We start from the raw sequence: 18,772 nt of genomic DNA, 5'->3' as shown, positions 1-18,772 counted from the left end.
CGCTAAAATTTATAGCTCACACGGACACGACCACATCAAAGCATGGAAGTGTAATTTTCACCTTTGTTGCCATTTGTTGCCTATGCTTTAGGCCTAGTGTTTATTTGGCACATTATATACGTTGCTTTATTTGACATAATTATTTGAAAGGATTTGAGGGTTAGTTTAAGATTTGGGGAAAACAGGGCAGCGGATCAGATGTTGAAGACTTTACGCAGTCACCATAGATAATAAGCACAGTTGTTACTGTACTGGATTGTTGCATGTTGCAAAATTAATATAACTATGAGTCAATGGTTTACCGTGTATTATGGTTGGATCTTGAAATTATCCTATAAACATCATAAAACTAACAGTCTATCAATTTATATTCCCCAGCCAATTCTATTCCTTAGTTGTCTTTCAACAATTGTAGCTCGCTCAATAGTAAACGTTTATGAATTAGTTTTTTGCAGTTCATATAGGGTGAATTCAGAAAGAGTGGGACTTCATATGAACTGGAACAGCTTAATCCTGACAAAAGACAACCAAAGCTACTGTTACTAAGCCCTTGCAGAGAAACCACATGATCAAAATACATAAATTCATTGATGACATCATAGAGGGGGGCAAAGAAAGCTTCAAACAGGAAGCTCACCCTGCACTGTGCCAAATTGTGAAGTAAATATAACATGTACTGATGCATCAAAATACATAAAAAAAACGATTTTGTAATTTAGTAATTGTTTGTTGTTGTACCGCTTTAAAAACCATAGCTAGCTAAAATTTGCCTTGTACAAACCATCCTGATCTCGCGAGCTTACATTCTGTTTCGCAACACGGATAGCCTCGTACCTAAGTTGTTTCAAATCAAACGGGAACATTTCTCTACTTCTTCAATTTGAAACTCATCCACCCCCCACAATTAACTGTACTTCACCTTTGAGAGAACGTTTCTGTTAAAACCAGGGAATGTGAACTCTATACCTGGTTGGGTTTTGAACATCTCTGCATTCCTGACAACACACACAAGTGCTAGAATGTCCCCGGTCTGGAGAGCAGCATGATGGATGCCAATAGACTTTGATGCCTCTCTCTAACAGCGTCTGTGGCGTCCATCAAGTCCTGTTTATTGTCACTTCCTGGTGAACATGGAATATGGAATGAAGGAGAGCTCAGTTTTTTGTTTTGGAAAGTTTTGAAAGTCTATTGGAAAAGCTTAGTTTCTAGCTAGCTACCTTTTGTGTTTGGATCCTGCGACTTTTCTGGCATCAGTTGCTGGGATTGCTACTATCTGTCCAGTGATCATTCCGTCCAAGGCCAGGTCAGAGGAGCTGCTTGGCGTAGCAGTTAGCCCAGCTGCCTATCAAGCTAACAGGGTTTTATGGAGGGCTTGAATGCAGACCACAACACGGTTAGCCATTGCAGCAGTGACCGTGGATTGTCCCGGGCTTGTGAATGTCTAGATCCCTGCTGTTTGTTGTTGTCATTTCCAATCTTCCAACGACCTGCACTGTCTGGAACTGCGAGGAGTAACAGCGTAACCCTCGGTGCTACAATGACAAAGACCAAAGCCGGCGGGAGTACTGTTAAGGTGAAGGATCTTTCAAATGAACAAACTGAGTTCTACAAGCAGTTGTTACAACAACAAGAAAATAGCTTCAAGTGTTTTGTTCAAATAATGGTGGAGTCAACTAATAAAAGAATGGACGACCTGACCAGAGAGGTCCGGGACCTGAAGAACAGTTTGCAGTTCACCCAGGACAGGAATTCTTATGGGGGAGGTGTTGCTGTGTATATATATATATATATATATATATATCACACACACACACACACACACACACACACACACACACACACACACACACACACACACACACACACACACACACACAGAGAGCCATATCCCTGTCATGCTTTGGAACATCTTATGTCAAGTGTTATTGAAGTGTTGTGGTTGCAGGATCACCTGGCACATGTAAAGCCTTCTCTTTTGGGGCATTACTATAGGCCAGTCAGTATCTAAATAATATGTGTGAAATGCTTGATAGTGTATGTGATGTAAACAGAGAGGTTTACTTTCTTGGGGGCCTGAATATTGACTGGTTTGCATCAAAGCTGTCCACTCAAGAGGAAGCTTCTCACTGTAACCAGTGCCTGTCATCTGGTTCAGGTTATTAATCAACCTACCAGGGTGTTTACAAACACCACAGGAACAAGATCATCCACATGTATTGATCACATTTTTACTAATACTATAGAACTTTGTTCTAAAGCTGTATCTGTACCCATTGGATGCAGTGATCACAATATAGTGGCTACATCCAGGAAAGCCAAAGTTCCAAAAGCTGAGCCTAAAATAGTGTTTAAGAGATCATACAAACGATTTTGCTGTGACTCTTATGTAGATGATGTTAATAGTATTTGTTGGTCTGATGTGATCAATAAGGAGCATCCAGATGCTGCACTTGATGAATTTACGAAAATGCTTCTTCCAATTATTGATAAACATGCACCTGTTAAGAAATTGACTGTTAAAACTGTTAAGGCACCATGGATTGATGAGGAATTGAAAAACTGTATGGTAGAAAGAGATGGGGCAAAAGGAGTGGCTAATAAGTCTGGCTGCACATCTGACTGGCTGACTTTCTGCAAATTGAGAACATTCAGCATGCTTATAGGGAAGGACACCCAACATGCACTGAACTGACACAAATTACTGATGATTGGTTGAAAGAAATTGATAATAAGAAGATTGTGGGAGCTGTACTATTAGATTTAAGTGCAGACTTCGATAATATTGACCATAACCTGTTGTTGAGAAAACATATGTGTTATGGCTTTTCAATCCCTGCCATATCATGGATTCAGAGCTACAGCATCTATCTAATAGAACTCAGAGGGTTTTCTTTAATGGAAGCTACTTTAATGTCAAACATGTAAAGTGCGGTGTAGCACAGGGCAGCTCTCTAGGCTCTCTACTCTTTTCTATTTTTACCAATGACCTGCCACTGGCATTAAACAAAGCATGTGTGTCCATGTATGCTGATGATTCAAACATACACGCATCAGAAACCACAGCTGATGAAGTCACTGAAAGCCTTAATAAAGATTTGCAGTCTGTTTTGAAATGGCTGGCCAGAAATAAACTTTTCCTGACCATCTCTAAAACGAAGAGCATTGTATTTTGTATAAAAGCAAGTCCTGCAGGCTCTAGTTTGATCTTATCTTGATTATTGTCCAGTCATATGCAAAGAAAGACCTAGTTAAGCTGCAGCTGGCCCAGAACAGAGTGGCATGTCTTGTTCTTCATTGTAATCAGAGGGATAATATTAATGGTATGCATGCCAGTCCTGTGTAGCTCAGTTGGTAGCGCATGGTTCTTGCAACCCCAGGGTTGTGGGTTTGATTCCCCTGGGTGAACAGAATTAAAGAAAATGTATGACTCACTACTTTAAGTCGCTCTGGATAAGAGTGTTTGCTAAAAAGTAAGTTGAGGAAAAACATATCGTTTTTATAAGAAACTTTAATGTGTTGGAAATTCCAAATTGTTTGCATAGTCAACTTACACACACACTTACCCAACCAGACATGCCACCAGGGGTCTTTTCACAGTCCCAAGGTCCAGAAGAAATTCAAGAAAACGTACAGTATTATACAGAGCCATGAGTGCATGGAACTCCCTTCCATCTTATATAGCACAAGTGAACAACAAACCTGGTTTAAAAAAAACAAATAAAGCAACACCTCACAGCACAACGCCTCTCCCCCATGTGACCTACTTGTTGTGTGTATGTACTGACATGTATGTGGAACTGATAGATGTACACACACTACATGTTCATGTTTTTAAATGTATGTAAATTGTAAAGTCTTTTGTCTGTAATGTCTTTTTCGTTATGTGTCGGACCCCAGTAAGATTAGCTGTTGCCATTGGCGTCGGCTAATTGTTATCCTAATAAATCTAAATTAAGACACTAATGGACTTGGTAATCCTGTCTGCTGCTTCCTCTGTCATGGTTGGACCCTTCAAAAATGACTTGAAGAAGTTGAGGTGTCCCAGGTGTAAGTCAAGGGGTATATTCTTTCCCTTCCCATTCCAAAACCTGGTCCAGGTAAGACACTGTGCCAACCGTGAGGAAAGAGTGGCAATAACTTACAAGGTCAGTAGAAGGGTGCTGTAGGCATATTGGCTAGGACCATAGGCCTTGTAGAGCAACAGAGCTACAGTCTTGCTTCAGTATGTTATTTCTTTAGGTCCCCCTCACTAGACCTGGGTGTATTCATGACGGACACCGTATATCTCTCGTTCGCTTTTTCAGTTTGGAGTCAACGGTTTTGCAACAGATGAAACGTTTTGCAACAGAATCGGCATAATGATTACACCCCTGGATGCATCTGACACTGTACTACCAAGTCATGATGTTTTTTTCTCAAGGTTCTCCCTTGCTTTACTTTGTAAGTGTAGTCATTTCTGCAACCTGGCATATGGCATGGGAGACGCTTCCTCTGTAGAGGTTGGCCCATGGATGTATTTCTGACGCCGGTTGCAATGTCAGTGATGTCACCAAACATGACGAATCTGTCCACAATTTGTGACACAGAGGCATGCAGCCAGCTCCTCTTCACATAAGGTGAACTGCTACTGCCGTGAAACAGTCTGGGACATTTTGTTAGGAATGAAACAGTCTGGGACATCTTGTTGGGAATGAAACAGTCTGGGACATCTGGTTGAGACAAATTGAAAAAAAGTACACATATTTCTTAATGCAATCGACACGACAAAAGAGCTATGATATTTCAATAACATTAAAATATAACATAATAACATGGTAAACCAATTGTAAAGTATCTCATTGTTTTCTAGAATAAGAATACGTTTTCAGATATGTTGGACATTTAATTTTTACTTATGCACTATAGCTAGCAGAGTCCAATTAATGTACAACATAGCGAAACTCATTCAAATGATGTAGTTATATTTACCATTTTATGTGACGTGAACCTCATCCACAACCATCCCCATTAGGTTTTCTCCATACACTGTTGATGCCATATTCTGTCACTTGTCGTTCAGCCACCAAGACTCTGGGATACCGAAAAACAACCTGGCAACATCCATGGAGGATGTCCGGGTCATTATTAATATCAAATCAAATCAAAGTTGATTTGTCACGTGCGCCGAATACAACAGGTGTAGACCGTCCAGTGAAATGCTTACTTACAGGCTCTAACCAATGGTGCAAAAAAGATATTACCGAGCTGCATCACAGTGATCTCCAGCTTCACAGCCTCTCTGATCTGGTCATCCATGTAATCCATGTAATGGCAACACAACAACGAGAATCCCATTTTCTTGACTACCAGTGGAGCTAGCTGGTAAATCAAGCTCTTGGCGAACCAAGTCAGGAGAAGAAAGCAAAAACATAATCTCCCCCGAGAAAAGCCTTCAATGCAGTTATTTGCTGTTATTTCAATGAAGGTATGCCCTCCAGTTCCAATATAACTGCTCCTATAGAAGCATCAACACCAACCTCCTCGTCCTCTTTGGTATTATTGCGGTCCGCAAACAAATGTTATACGTGCATGCCACCACCTACTGTATTGGTTGTGTATCAGCCTACTATTTTGTAGTATGAATTGCCCTACCAACTAACCCTGCACCCATTAAAACCTCACCACTATACCAACTAACCCTGCACCCATTAAAACCTCACCACTATACTAACTAACCCTACACCCATTAAAACCTCACCACTATACTAACTAACCCCACACCCATTAAAACCTCACCACTATACCAACTAACCCTGCACCCATTAAAACCTCACCACTATACTAACTAACCCTGCACCCATTAAAACCTCACCACTATATTAACTAACCCTACACCCATTAAAACCTCACCACTATTCCACTACTTTGGCCCCATCTGATCCTACTCCAGGCCAGCAGCCTGGGAGGACGGGACACTATCGTTCAAAACGTCTTGTAACTCTTCTGCAGTAAAATCTCGTACACACAAGTACTTCTCTGCAGCTGCCACCACAACATCTGTCCTCTGTGATTTACGTTACATTCCTGTGGTACAATTGACAACCATGGCCATGAACGCCAAAAAAACACCATACTATCACACTCTATTGGCCTTGGCCTAATAACAAAGATCCTCTTGTTGTCTTCTTAGGATCCCTCACCCTGGACCCATCTTCCTCTAATACTCTCTTCACTGCCTCAACATACGACACCTTCTGTACTACTCTGATCCTGGCAATCTCAACCTGCATTTCTCTCATTGGACACCTCAGATCTCCAGCACCATGGCTACCCCTATAGTTTACACACACACACACACACACACACACACACACACACACACACACACACACACACAAAACGTTTCCCAACGATACTACACATTCCTTTGTCTCATGTCCTCCTGCACACTTCTCACGTCTAAAAATCTCCCTCCTACACACTGCTTCCACATGACCATAAGCTTGACACCTAAAACACTGTAATGGAATCGGGACAAAAGCTCTCACGGGATAACTGACACATCGTAACTTGACTTTATCTGGTGAAGACTCTGCATCAAAACTCAGTAGTACAGACAGTATCTTCTCAGTTTCACCACGCTCTCCACCTGGTCTGTGTCGCACCAAACGGTGGATGTCACAGACTTAACGCTACTCCAGTTACCACTCCTTTCAAGGGTGCTCTGCTCCGGAGAGGAAAGCAAGTCACAATTCGACTTGTTCCAAGTCGCATGGTGCTCCTTCTTCCTTGCTGTCCATAACCATGTCTATCCATTCACCACACTCTTGGTGCACCTTCATCCGCTGCATGGCTTGCAGAGCACACACTGATTGTGTTTTTCAGAAAACCCAACTTCTGTTCCTTAGCCCAATTTACAAGTCTGGCTATCTCTGGCCTCATTGTTATCTCGTTACATATTTGCTCCTCATTGTTGTTATGATTTTCGACTTCGATGTTGTCATCAACTAAACCACCCACACAGATTATCAGAGGACACTGATTGGTCCAGCCATACGGTGAATGGAAGGGAGGCGCTTAAACGGTTTGAATCTGGTCGTGGTGGAAAAAGTACCCAACTGTCATACTTGAGTAAAAGTATAGATACCTTAATAGAAAGTTACTCAAGTAAAAGTGAAAGTCACGCAGTAAAATAATACTTGAGTAAAAGTGTAAAAGTATTTGTTTTTAAATATACTTAAGTATCAGAAATTTTAGAAATGTATAATGTGTTGGGCTAGATGTTGAAAGAGGTTACAGAAGACAGAAATGAAAAAGTTCCCCACTTATTTCAAATTCACTCTAACCGTTGAATCAAGAAATTATTGTAGGCAGAACTTTTTAGAACTAAGTAATACAATAGGCAGTGCTGTATCATGAATACAATCACAGGTAAATGGCGTTGTCAACCCATTTACCTGGGACTGTATTCAAGATATAACACTGCCTCGCACGCCATACAATTTCATTCTTCCACCAGAAGATATAGTTCAGATAAAAATCTGCTTGTTTGTTATTTTGGTCACGTTGCTACAGGCGCGAACAAGTCATTAATTATTTTCCCATACCGGCTATGCAAAAGTACTGGTCGTCCATTCTAAATAGAATCAATAACGTTCTTGTCACTTACTAGCTAGCTAGCCAGCTTCAGCCAACTCAGTCACGTCAAACATTGAACCTGGACAATACACTAGCTGCATTTGTTTGAGCTTTTTTTCTATTGGCATTTACTTGGATATTATACAGATCTCCTTTATATTTTCTCCGTAAAAGCACATGGACGTATGTGAAACGGATAAGCAAATACTTTGGGATATAGTTATATATGAGAAAACTAGTCTTATGAAATTTGTCTAAGGCAAGGCTAATAAGTAGTCTAGTCAAGGATGCGATGATAATGCATTATGGGCACTCTACACTTGAGACAGACCAAGTAAAGGAGAACAAAAGTAAACCTTGAATTTAGAGGTTTAAAGAACGACTGCCCCTAAAAACCAACTAATCCCTTTGGAAACAGCCTGTGTGTCATCAATATGAGTCAGAAACATTTATTCTAGTGTCAAAATTTACTACAAAGTGTCAATAGGATAATTTTGGTCATGAAGTCAGTATTGCCTGAGACAGAGTTTGGAACCTGAGTGCGTCACAGCAAGTAAATTAAGGTGAGGTTTGGATTACAATTATGTCAACAATTCATGCCCCCTTTTGCCAAGCTCCACGTGGAAATCACCCTTCCGCCCACTTCACTTCCCTTCATTGAATGGGGCACCGTTGTTTCATCGCCCCCAACGTGTTCAAAGGATCAAGGCCGTTTGAGACTGAAAAGCCCTCTCCGGTTCAACAATGCATGCTTCCAGCAGGATGTACCACCAACTATGGTTTGTTTGCATGCCCTGCTGAAGGACCCTACCGTGCGGTATAGGTGGTTGGAGTTCGTTGGTCCCCAATGGAGGTGAGTATATCGGTAGCTAGACCATAGACTGCTGTTTATGTATCTGGTCAAGTGTATTTTGATCATCATTATCATCGCTAGCATAGCTGGCTAACATTAGCCTACCTCAATACAACTCGGATTAGGCCCTTCTTTGGACACTGTGTTAACTAACCTCCAAACGAGCTTCAATGCCATACATCACTCCTTCCATGGCCTCCAACTGCTCTTAAACGCTAGTTAAACCAAATGCATGCTCTTCAACCGATCGCTGCCTGCACCCGCCCGCCCGACTAGCATCACTACTCTGGACGGTTCTGACCTAGAATACGTGGACAACTACAAATACCTAGGTGTCTGGCTAGACTGTAAACTCTCCTTCCAGACTCATATCAAACATCTCCAATTCAAAATCAAATCTAGAATCGGCTTTATATTTCGCAAACAAAGCCTCCTTCACTCACGCCGCCAAACTTACCCTAGTAAAACTGACTATCCTACCGATCCTCAACTAGCTTACCTGGTTAAATAAAGGTGACATTTTTTTATTTTTTTAAGTCTTGGATGACACAATGACCTTTCAAAAGAAGGCAAATAATTAGTAGGAAAACATTTAGTCATGATTGTGATGTCGCAAGATTGACTGTAGAGGCAATATAACTTTAGCCAGCTAACTCAGATTGAGGGGACCACCGTATTTTAGCTAGCTAACATTACCATTGCTAGCTATTTTTGACAAACTTTACTAGTAACAGTAATGGCAACATTGCCATCTCTTTAAAGTCAATTTGACAACATCATAATATGGCAAAGTTGTTTCCTACTAATTATTTGCCTACTCTAGCGATGCCATCGTATTTCCATGACACAATAAGTTATAAGGTAGCCTAGTAATTAGAGCAGGGGTGTCGAACTCCATTTGCCCCAGGGGCCGCGTTCGGTCTTCAACGAGGTCCAGAGGGACCGGACTGAATTTTTGTAATATTTCCCTTGCCATAAAAATTAGCAAAAAATATTTTTTTACATTTTCTACACTCCCTGACTGTCTGCGGATTATTAGCGAGCTGGACAGTCAAGAAACTGTATGAATATATGTCCATTATTATTTCTACACAGTTCCGATTTGGTTTTAGTCATTTTAAAGTATATTGAGTTCATTTCCCTCCACAATGTTTTGTATTACTATTATGATTTAATGTTTGTTTTTACAGGATTGGACCCCCTGGCCATATGTTTGACACCCCTAGGTTAGAGCGTGGGGCCAGTAACCCAAAGGTCGCCGGTTCAAATACCCAAGCCGACAAGGTGAAAAATGTCAATGTGCCCTTCAGCATGGCACTTAACCATAATTTACTTCAGGGACACTCTACTACTATGGCCGACGCTGTAAAACAACACATTTCACTGCAGCTATCTTGTGTATGTGACAATAAAAACAGTATTATTTATTTATTTATTTATTTGGGACGAAACAGTCACATTAGCCCCTGAGGTGCAACCCATGTCCAGGGCACAAATAAATATTGGATGCAGCTATTGTGGTACAAGCTAACTTATATCTGACTATAAGAGTGTAGTACCTAGCAGCAACAAACCCAAACCAACTCAGGGCCATAGCGAACATGTCACAGTTGGTTACATAGTGTAATGGCGTCACCGGCCTGACTCCAATCTGGAGCCAGTCAGTCTACATCTCTGAAGCATAGAACTATCTCCCAAACAAGATTGTTATTTCTCAAGCTACATTATGTTAATAATTAAGGGATGATGACCCTGTTTTTCTATTAGACAAAGTGCACAGTTGGGTGCCAGGCTGATTCTCTGGTCATGAACAGATGCCGGGACCTACCAGAAGGAGGAATGGTGGTATCATAATATGTCAAGCAATGGGATTGCAATGGTTTAGCGACTTTCAAAAATAATTGAATTCACTGTTCACTTGCTATTTTCACAGCTTGTCAGGCAAGACCTCCGAACAAAAGAGTATCATGTGACACAAGTAAACACTTGTGACACCTGTGTTGTTGGCAGAGACTCCCTCAACTCCCTGTTAATTGAGGTGACTCCCTGTTAATTGAGGTGACTCCCTGTTAATTGAGGTGACTCCCTGTTAATTGAGGTGACTCCCTGTTAATTGAGGTGACTACCTCATGAAGCTGGTTGAGAGAATGCCAAGAGTGTGCAAAGCTGTCATCAAGGCAAAGGGTGGCTACTTTGAAGAATCTAAAATATATTTTACTAGATGATTCCATATGTGTTATTTCACAGTTTTGATGTCTTCACTATTATTCTACAATGTAGAAAATAGTAAAAAGAAAAGAAAAACCCTGGAATGAGTAGGTGTGTCCAAACTTTTGACCGGTACTGTATATTTTCAGCAAAACAGTGTTTTTTTTTTAGACACAACTACAAACTTAAAGGAGTAGGGCATTCAAGGAGTTGGTCTGATGGGAGTTGGTGATGTCATCAGCCTCCCCCTTACTTGAGGAACAATAGAGAACAAAAGGGGAAAGGAGTAGAGCACACATGTGCTATTACATGACTTACCTTGACCACCTATTGAGATTTGCCTTAAGTAAATCAGGTGTTAAATGAGGTGAAAATGAGACTGGAGTGCCCTTACCCAAACCGTAACTCTTACCCTAACCCTTATTCTAACAGATCGTTTGTTGATATCATGACATTCTACAGAGCATCTACTTGGGACTATCCAAATAAACTCCACGTTTTTCTTATGTTCGCAATTATGGCCCCACCGCGATGTGGGATGACTAACAATCAATTGTATTCAGGCTTTACACAGTTATTAGCACATACCATCAGCATGCAGAGATCTAACCCACACACCTGGAACACAAGAAAGCAATACACATTTATTTATTTAACTAGGCAAGTCAGTTAAGAACAAATTCTTATTAACAATGACGGACTACCCCGGCCAAACCCTAACCCAGACGACGCTGGGACAATTGTGCGCCGCCCTATGGGAATCCCAATCACAACCGGTTATGATACAGCCTGGAATTGAACCAGGGTCTGTAGTGACACCTCTAGCACTGAGATGCAGTACCTTAGACCGCTGCGCGACTCGGGAGCCGCCACATGATGAATGCCCCAAAAGTTTGATATCAGAAATAGAACAGAGACTAGCCTGGTTGCAATCTGGTGTTTCTGCTCTCTTGTCAACTCCTTCTGGAATTGTCATGCAAAACATTTGGCTTGACAATAAAAAAGAATTAGGAAAAAGTACAATCAGATCTCGGACCAGGACAGACAACATGTTAACTTGAAATACCGGCACAAATGGCAATGTACATATCATAACAATCAATGTCTTCTGAACAAACAGTAATGCAGAACAATAGACATCGCACAACTAGTAACTAGTGAGAGGCAGAACTTAATCATAGACTTCTATATTGTCCAACATTATCCTTTCTAAGTGTGTATACCACCCTACCAATCAGTGGGGTGTATTCATAGATGCCAAGGGAAGCCAGGCTTCCCCAAAACATTGACCAATATTTTTTTTTTATAATAATAATTTATATTTTGTGTCTCTGTGTTGTCATAATTTTCCTTCACTTCGCATGAGGCTGAATGTATCTCACCGGGGAAAGCATCCGAGCGAGCGAAACAGCACCCCTCTGTCTCTGTATGCCATCTATGTGATGCTGTCTGGTCGTAAAGAGTATGACATTGTTGCCACCTGTAGCATTGAATAAAAAGGAAGCCAACAAGCATTTGGCCTCCCTTGACAATTTTTTCTGTTAAATAATAGCCAATCAGAGTCGAGCTAAACTGAGTGAGCTCAACTGTAAATGGTCCTGGCGCACCAAAAAAAGTGTCAAGGGAAAACAGTTTGGATTTGGCTTCACTCCTATCACAGAAACAACTTGAATTGATTGACAGAGTCATAGACCAATATGTCAACATAAAAGAGAGGAGGATGATATTGGCGTTTCTCTACAAGTAGGGTTCCATGTTTTTTTCTACTTGCAAGAACGCACACACACACAAACAAACACATCAGAACCATGGACAGCCACATCATATTCAGTTTACGTTGATTGGACTCAATTTGTTTTATCTTTTAGTTGTCACTGTATTAGACTAAACAGAGGTGATTTTTATAATGTTGTAGTTGAAATGGTGCTGGAATAATGGAGGCAGCTCCTGTTTTCTTTGCAACTTGCAATAACTCTCCATGGTTCTAAATCAATAGTTGTTTAGTGGTCTGAAAATGTCAGAAACAAACTTTCTTGACCTGTCTGTTACTGTACATGCAATATGCTTTGTGAACTTCACTGGACAGAGGTTGATATCCGGTTTTGTGATGAAACAAAGTTGTGGTTGAATTTATTCTGCCACTGTGTCTTCTTATTGTCTCGGCCTTAGGCATATAGTTCATATGCCTAGTGACTGTGATATAACAGGATTTATAGAGCAAACAACGCAATTATCACAACACATATACACACAAATGTGTATACGATCAAATACACTACCTGACCAAAAGTATGTGGACACCTGCTTGTCGAACATCTCATTCCAAAATCATGGGCATTAATATGGAGTTGGTCCCCCCTTTGCTGCTATAAGTCTCCACTGTTCTAGGAAGGCTTTCCACTGTGTTGGAACATTGCTGCGGGGACTTGCTTCCATTCAGCCACAAGAGCATTAGTGAGGTTGGACACTGATGTTGGGCGATTAGGCCTGGCTTGCAGTCGGTGTTCCAATACATCCCAAAGGTGTTTGATGGGGTTGAGGTCAGGGCTCTGTGCAGGCCAGTCAAGTTTCTTCCACACCATTTCTGTATGGACCTCGCTTGGGGCATTGTCATGCTGAAACTGGAAAGGGCCTTCCCCAAACTGTTCCCACAAAGTTGTATGCACAGAATCATCTAAAATGCCATTGTATGCTGTAGCGTTAAGATTTCCCTTCCTCCACTCGAACTAGGGGGCCTAGCCGAACCATGAAAAACAGCCATAGACCACTATTCCACTGCCACCAAACTTTACAGTTGGCACTATGCTTTGGGGCAGGTTGGGTTCTCTTGGCATCCGCCAAACCCAGAATCGTCCGTCAGATTGCCAGATGGTGAAGCATGATTCATCACTCTAGAGAACAGAGTTTCCACTGCTCCAGAGTCCAATGGCGGTGAGCTTTACACCACTTCAGCCGATGTTTGGCATTGCATATGCTGATCTTACAGCCGTGCGGCTGCACGGCCATGGAAACCCATTTCATGAAGCTCCCGAAGAGCAGTTATTGTGCTGAGGCTGCTTTCATTGGCAGTTTGGAACACGGTATTGAGTGTTGCAACCAAGGACAGATGACATTTACTTGCTTCTTGCTTCAGTACTCGGCTGTCCCGTTCTGTGAGCTTGTGTGGCCTACCATTTCGCGGCTGAGCCGTTGTTGCTGCAAGACGTTTCCATTTCACATTAACTGCACTTACAGTTGACAAATTGACTTGTTGGAAAGGTGACATCGTATGACGGTGCCACGTTGAAAGTCACAGAGCTCTTCAGTATGGCCAGTCTGCTGCCAATGTTTGTCTATGGGGATTGCATGGCTGCATGCTCGATTTTATACACTTGTCAGCAACGGGTGTGGCCGAATCTACTAATTTGAAAAGGTGTCCACATACTTTTGTATATACAGTGCCTTCAGAAAGTATACAAACCCTATGACTTTTTCCACATTTTGTTACATTACAGCCTTATTCTAAAATTGATTCAATTGTTTTTTTCCATCCTCAATCTACACACAATACCCTGTAATGACAAAGCAAAAACTGTTTATTTAATTTTTTTGCAAACAAAAATATAAACAAATGGAATATCACATTTACATAAGTATTCAGACCCTTTACTCAGTACTTTGTTGAAGCACCTTTGGCAGCAATTACAGCATTGAGTCTTCTTGGGCATGACGCTACAAGCTTGGCACACCTGTATTTGGGGAGTTTCTCCCATTCTTCTCTGCAGATCCTGTCAAGCTCTGTCAGGTTAGATGCGGAGCGTTGCTTCACTCCAGAAATGTTAGATCGGGTTCAAATCCAGGCTCTGGCTGGGCCACTCAAGGAAATTTAAAGAGATGTCCAAAAGCCACTCCTGCGTTGTCTTGGCTGTGTGCTTAGGGTAGTTGTTCTGTTGGAAGGTGAACCTTCACCCAAGTCTGAGGTCCTGAGCACTCTGGAGCAGGTTTTCATCAAGGATCTATCTGAACTTTGCTCCATTCATCTTTGCCTCAATCCTGACTAGTCTCAAAGTCCCTGCCACTGAAAAACATCCCTGCCACTGAAAAACATGGCAGGTTTCCTCCAGACGTGACGCTTGGCATTCAGGCCAAAGAGATCAATTGTGGTTTCATCAGACCAGAGAATCTTGTTTCCTCATAGTCTGAGAGCCTTTAGGTGCCTTTTGGCAAACTCCAAGTGGGCTGTCATGTGCATTTTACTGAGGAGTGGCTTCTGTCTGGCCGCTCTACCATAAAGGCCTGATTGGTGGAGTGCTGCAGAGATGGTTCTCCTTCTGGAAGGTTCTCCCATCTCCACAGAGGAACTCTAGAGCTCAGTCAGAGTGACCATCGGGTCCTTGGTCACCTCCCTGACCAAGGCCCTTCTCCCCCGACTGCTTAGTTTTGCTGGGCGGCCAGCTCTAGGAAGAGTCTCGGTGGTTCCAAACTTCTTCCATTTAAGAATGATGGAGGCCACTGTGTTCTTGGGGACCTTCAATGCTTCAGAAATGTGTTGGTACCCTTCCCCAGATCTGTGCCTCAACACAATCCTGTCTCGGAGCTCTACGGACAATTCCTTCAACCTCAGGGCTTGGTTTTTGCTCTGTCAACTGTTGGACCTTATATAGACAGGCGTCTGCCTTTCCAAAACATGTCCAATCAATTGAATTTACCACAGGTCGACTCCAGCCAAGTTGTAGAAACATCTCAAGGATAATCAATGGAAACAGGATGCACCTGAGCTCAATTTCGAGTCTCATAGCAAAAGGTCTGAATACTTATGTAAATAAGGTATCGGTTTTTTATTTTTAATAAATATGCAAACATTTCTGAAAACCTGTTTTCACTTTGTTATTATAGGGTATTGTGTGTAGATCGCTGAGGCTGTAACGTAACAAAATCTGGAAAAAGTCAAGGGGGCTTAATACTTTTGTAATATGGCTTTTTTCTGGCTTGACTTCACCACATTTTACCCACACACGCTACTGCTACTAATACACTGACAATGCCGAAATACAGATAAGACAACCAAGATGACCGGACTAGCCTGTCTGAAATATAAAGCTTAATATTACTGACCATGCCTTTACTGAACCTCATGCACACATAACAGCCAAAGCCCACTTAGTCTCAAGACCAAGAAAAGACCACAATGTGCTTTCACTAACATGTCCAATTTATCCAACTAACCTTTCCTGAGCAACTCATAACCCTCCTCAATCAATAAAACAAGACAAACCATAGCAGGACGGCTGAGAAGGCAACGTGGCTCCTGGAGGTAAAATCCGCCCGGTCACCTTGGAGAGGCAGGATGCCACTCCTTCCTATGTGTTAGCGCTCGGTAATGTTGCAAGAGCTTGGTCAAATTGCTGGAAAGTTGTCAACGGTTACGCATTCTGACTGGGCCAGCCATAGGCTCACTCACAGGCAGGCACAGCTCTTAAAGGAATAATCCACTCAAAAACTATTAGTCCACTGTTGATACAGTCCCAAAATGTTTTGCATTTCAGCAATAAAGTTTTCAAGATATAGGACTTTCAAAAAGCTAATTGTCACTTGCCGCAAAGGCATTTATAATTTTATTCAGGCTCCTGTGCACCAGTCTTCGGGTTTCTGCTGAGTGCCTTCAGGTGACTTCAAATAAATGTGTATCTGATTGGAAGGACTTTTTCCTGATCATCCGGTTTTGCATTTTTCCATCGGCACCTTCACTAACCTGTTTTGGGATTGCGGTTGATTCTGCATATTACCATAAAGCTGCAATATGTAACTTTTTGGGCAACTGTTACCACTGATATATTCGTGAAGACCAGTATGAAGGAGATCTACTTTTAGGCATGTATTTTAAGGCTGCTACGTTAGGTAAATGAGTAGGTAACGTGGGTGCAGGGAGAAGGTGACAATGCAACACTAGCCTCCTTGTGTAGACACTCTCAAGCTGTTGCTTGTGGGGCGTGGACACACAATCCCTCTCTCTCTCTGTGTGTGTGTGTGTGTGTGTGTGTGTGTTACCGGGAAGGGGAGGAGGGTGTGGCGATATCAGAGCACCGGGTAGCCAGAAAGCCGCCCTTTACACACACGTACACACACAAACACACATTCGCCCTCACACACACATGCATGTGCACACGCAAAAACACACACACACACAACCACTCTGTCTTCATAGGAACCCTGGAAGTACACACAGTTTCCCTCTCACTCCAGTGGTTTAGCACTGAGGACCCAATGAACACAGTTGAACGGTTACACACTCACACACCTATTCCCAAAAGGAATTATATAGCACACTGTGTTCATTAAGATACTTTGTAAGTGAACACAGAATCCTTTTTGTGAATTATTAAGCATGGCTCAAAATGAATGACAATGCCCACTGGGCACAGACAGACGTCAATTCAACGTCTATTCCACGTTGGTCCAACATATTTTCATTGAAATGACGTGAAAACAAAGTTGATTCAACCAGTGTGTGCCCAGTGGGTGATGTGTGGCAAGCAGGCATTGGCCCCAGCACATTTGTTTTATTTGGTTTAATAAGACATTTTAACACAAGAATGTTGAAAAAAATGTGCAAAGTAGGCCTACTGTTTTTAGACTGACTTGCCTTTGTCATTCGTCAACTCGCACACTATGTCCTTCTGACAAAAGTTCTGCAGTGTATGTGTGCGTGCGTGCCACGGGTGTCGTAGGGTAGAGACCAAGACGCAGCGGGAAAATGTACACTCATCTTCTTTTTATTTGGTGAAGAAGGAAAACACAACATACGTATACAAAACAAAACGAACTGGACAGTCTCGTCAGGCAAACAGCTAAACAAGAACAATCTCCCACAAAAACCCATGAAAAACAAACTCCTAATTATAGGACTCTCAATCAGAGGCAACAATAACCAGCTGCCTCCAATTGAAGGTCCAACCCCAATTAACTAAACAGAGAAATACAAAAAAACTAGATAGAACTATACTAACATAGAACAATGACTAACAAACCCCGGACTAATAAATCAAATACCCCTGTACCTAAACACATACACAAAACACACCCTGAACCACATAAATCAAACACCCCCTGCCACGTCCTGACCAAACTACAATAACAAATAACCCCTTTACTGGTCAGGAAGTGACTGTGTGTGTGTGTGTGTGTGTGTGTGTGTGTGTGTCTTTACCAATCAGATTCACGGAAATTACAGGTCGGACATGTCACATCCACTTCCCTCCAATATTATTTTAGCAAACAGGAAAATAACTAACTCCTGCCAGCCACAAGCAAAAGCTCTTTACACAAATGTTGTAGCAGCCTACCTAAACATTAGCAATCAGATAACCTGTATTAGTCTGATCAACTGTAGGCCAAAGGTGCGTTTAATTCGCTTGAACGTTTGCTACGTAGCGGAACAGTTTATACTGAAAGACGCGTTTACACAAAACGCATTTTTTTGTTGTTGATCAAATCAAATGTTATTTGTCACATGCTTTGTAAACAAAAGGTGTATACTAACAGTGAAATGTTTATTTACAGTTGAAGTCGGAAGTTTACATACACTTAGGTTGGAGTCATTAACTTGTTTTTCAACCACTCCACACATTTCTTGTTAACAAACTGTAGTTTTGGCAAGTTGGTTAGTACATCTACTTTATGCATGACACAAGTCATTTTTATAACAACTGTTTACAGACATATTATTTCACGTATAATTCACTGTATCACAATTCCAGTGGCTCAGAAGTTTACATACACTAAGTTGACTGTGCCTTTAAACAGCTTGGAAAATTCCAGAAAATGATGTCATGGCTTTAGAAGCTTCTGATAGGCTAATTGGCATCATTTCAGTCAATTGGAGGTGTACCTGTGGATGTATTTCAAGGCCTACCTTCAAACTCAGTTCCTCTTTGCTTGACATCATGGGAAAATTAAAAGAAAGTCTGGTTCATCCTTGGGAGCAATTTCCAAACACCTGAAGGTTCCACGTTCATCTGTACAAACAATAGTACGCAAGTATAAACACCATGGGACCACGCAGCCGTCATACCGCTCAGGAAGGAGATGCGTTCTGTCTCCTAGAGATTAATGTAC

At 41.7% G+C, this 18,772-nt stretch overlaps 1 protein-coding gene across 1 annotated transcript in view; it reads right to left on the bottom strand.

Moving 5' to 3' along the window:
- Positions 1-16,443, bottom strand: part of LOC106598841 (UDP-N-acetylglucosamine transporter-like) — a 35,666-nt gene extending 19,223 nt beyond the window's left edge. The window contains exon 1 of the mRNA XM_045714506.1: positions 15,933-16,443. Coding sequence (XP_045570462.1) covers positions 15,933-15,935 — 3 coding nt within the window. The 5' untranslated portion in view covers positions 15,936-16,443. The remainder of the gene's footprint in view (positions 1-15,932) is intronic.
- Between the last annotated feature and the right edge of the window lie 2,329 nt (positions 16,444-18,772).

The sequence above is a fragment of the Salmo salar genome, chromosome ssa03 (assembly GCF_905237065.1).
Source record: "Salmo salar chromosome ssa03, Ssal_v3.1, whole genome shotgun sequence".
NCBI lineage: Eukaryota > Metazoa > Chordata > Actinopteri > Salmoniformes > Salmonidae > Salmo > Salmo salar.
This window is presented reverse-complemented; position numbering and strand designations above follow the sequence as displayed.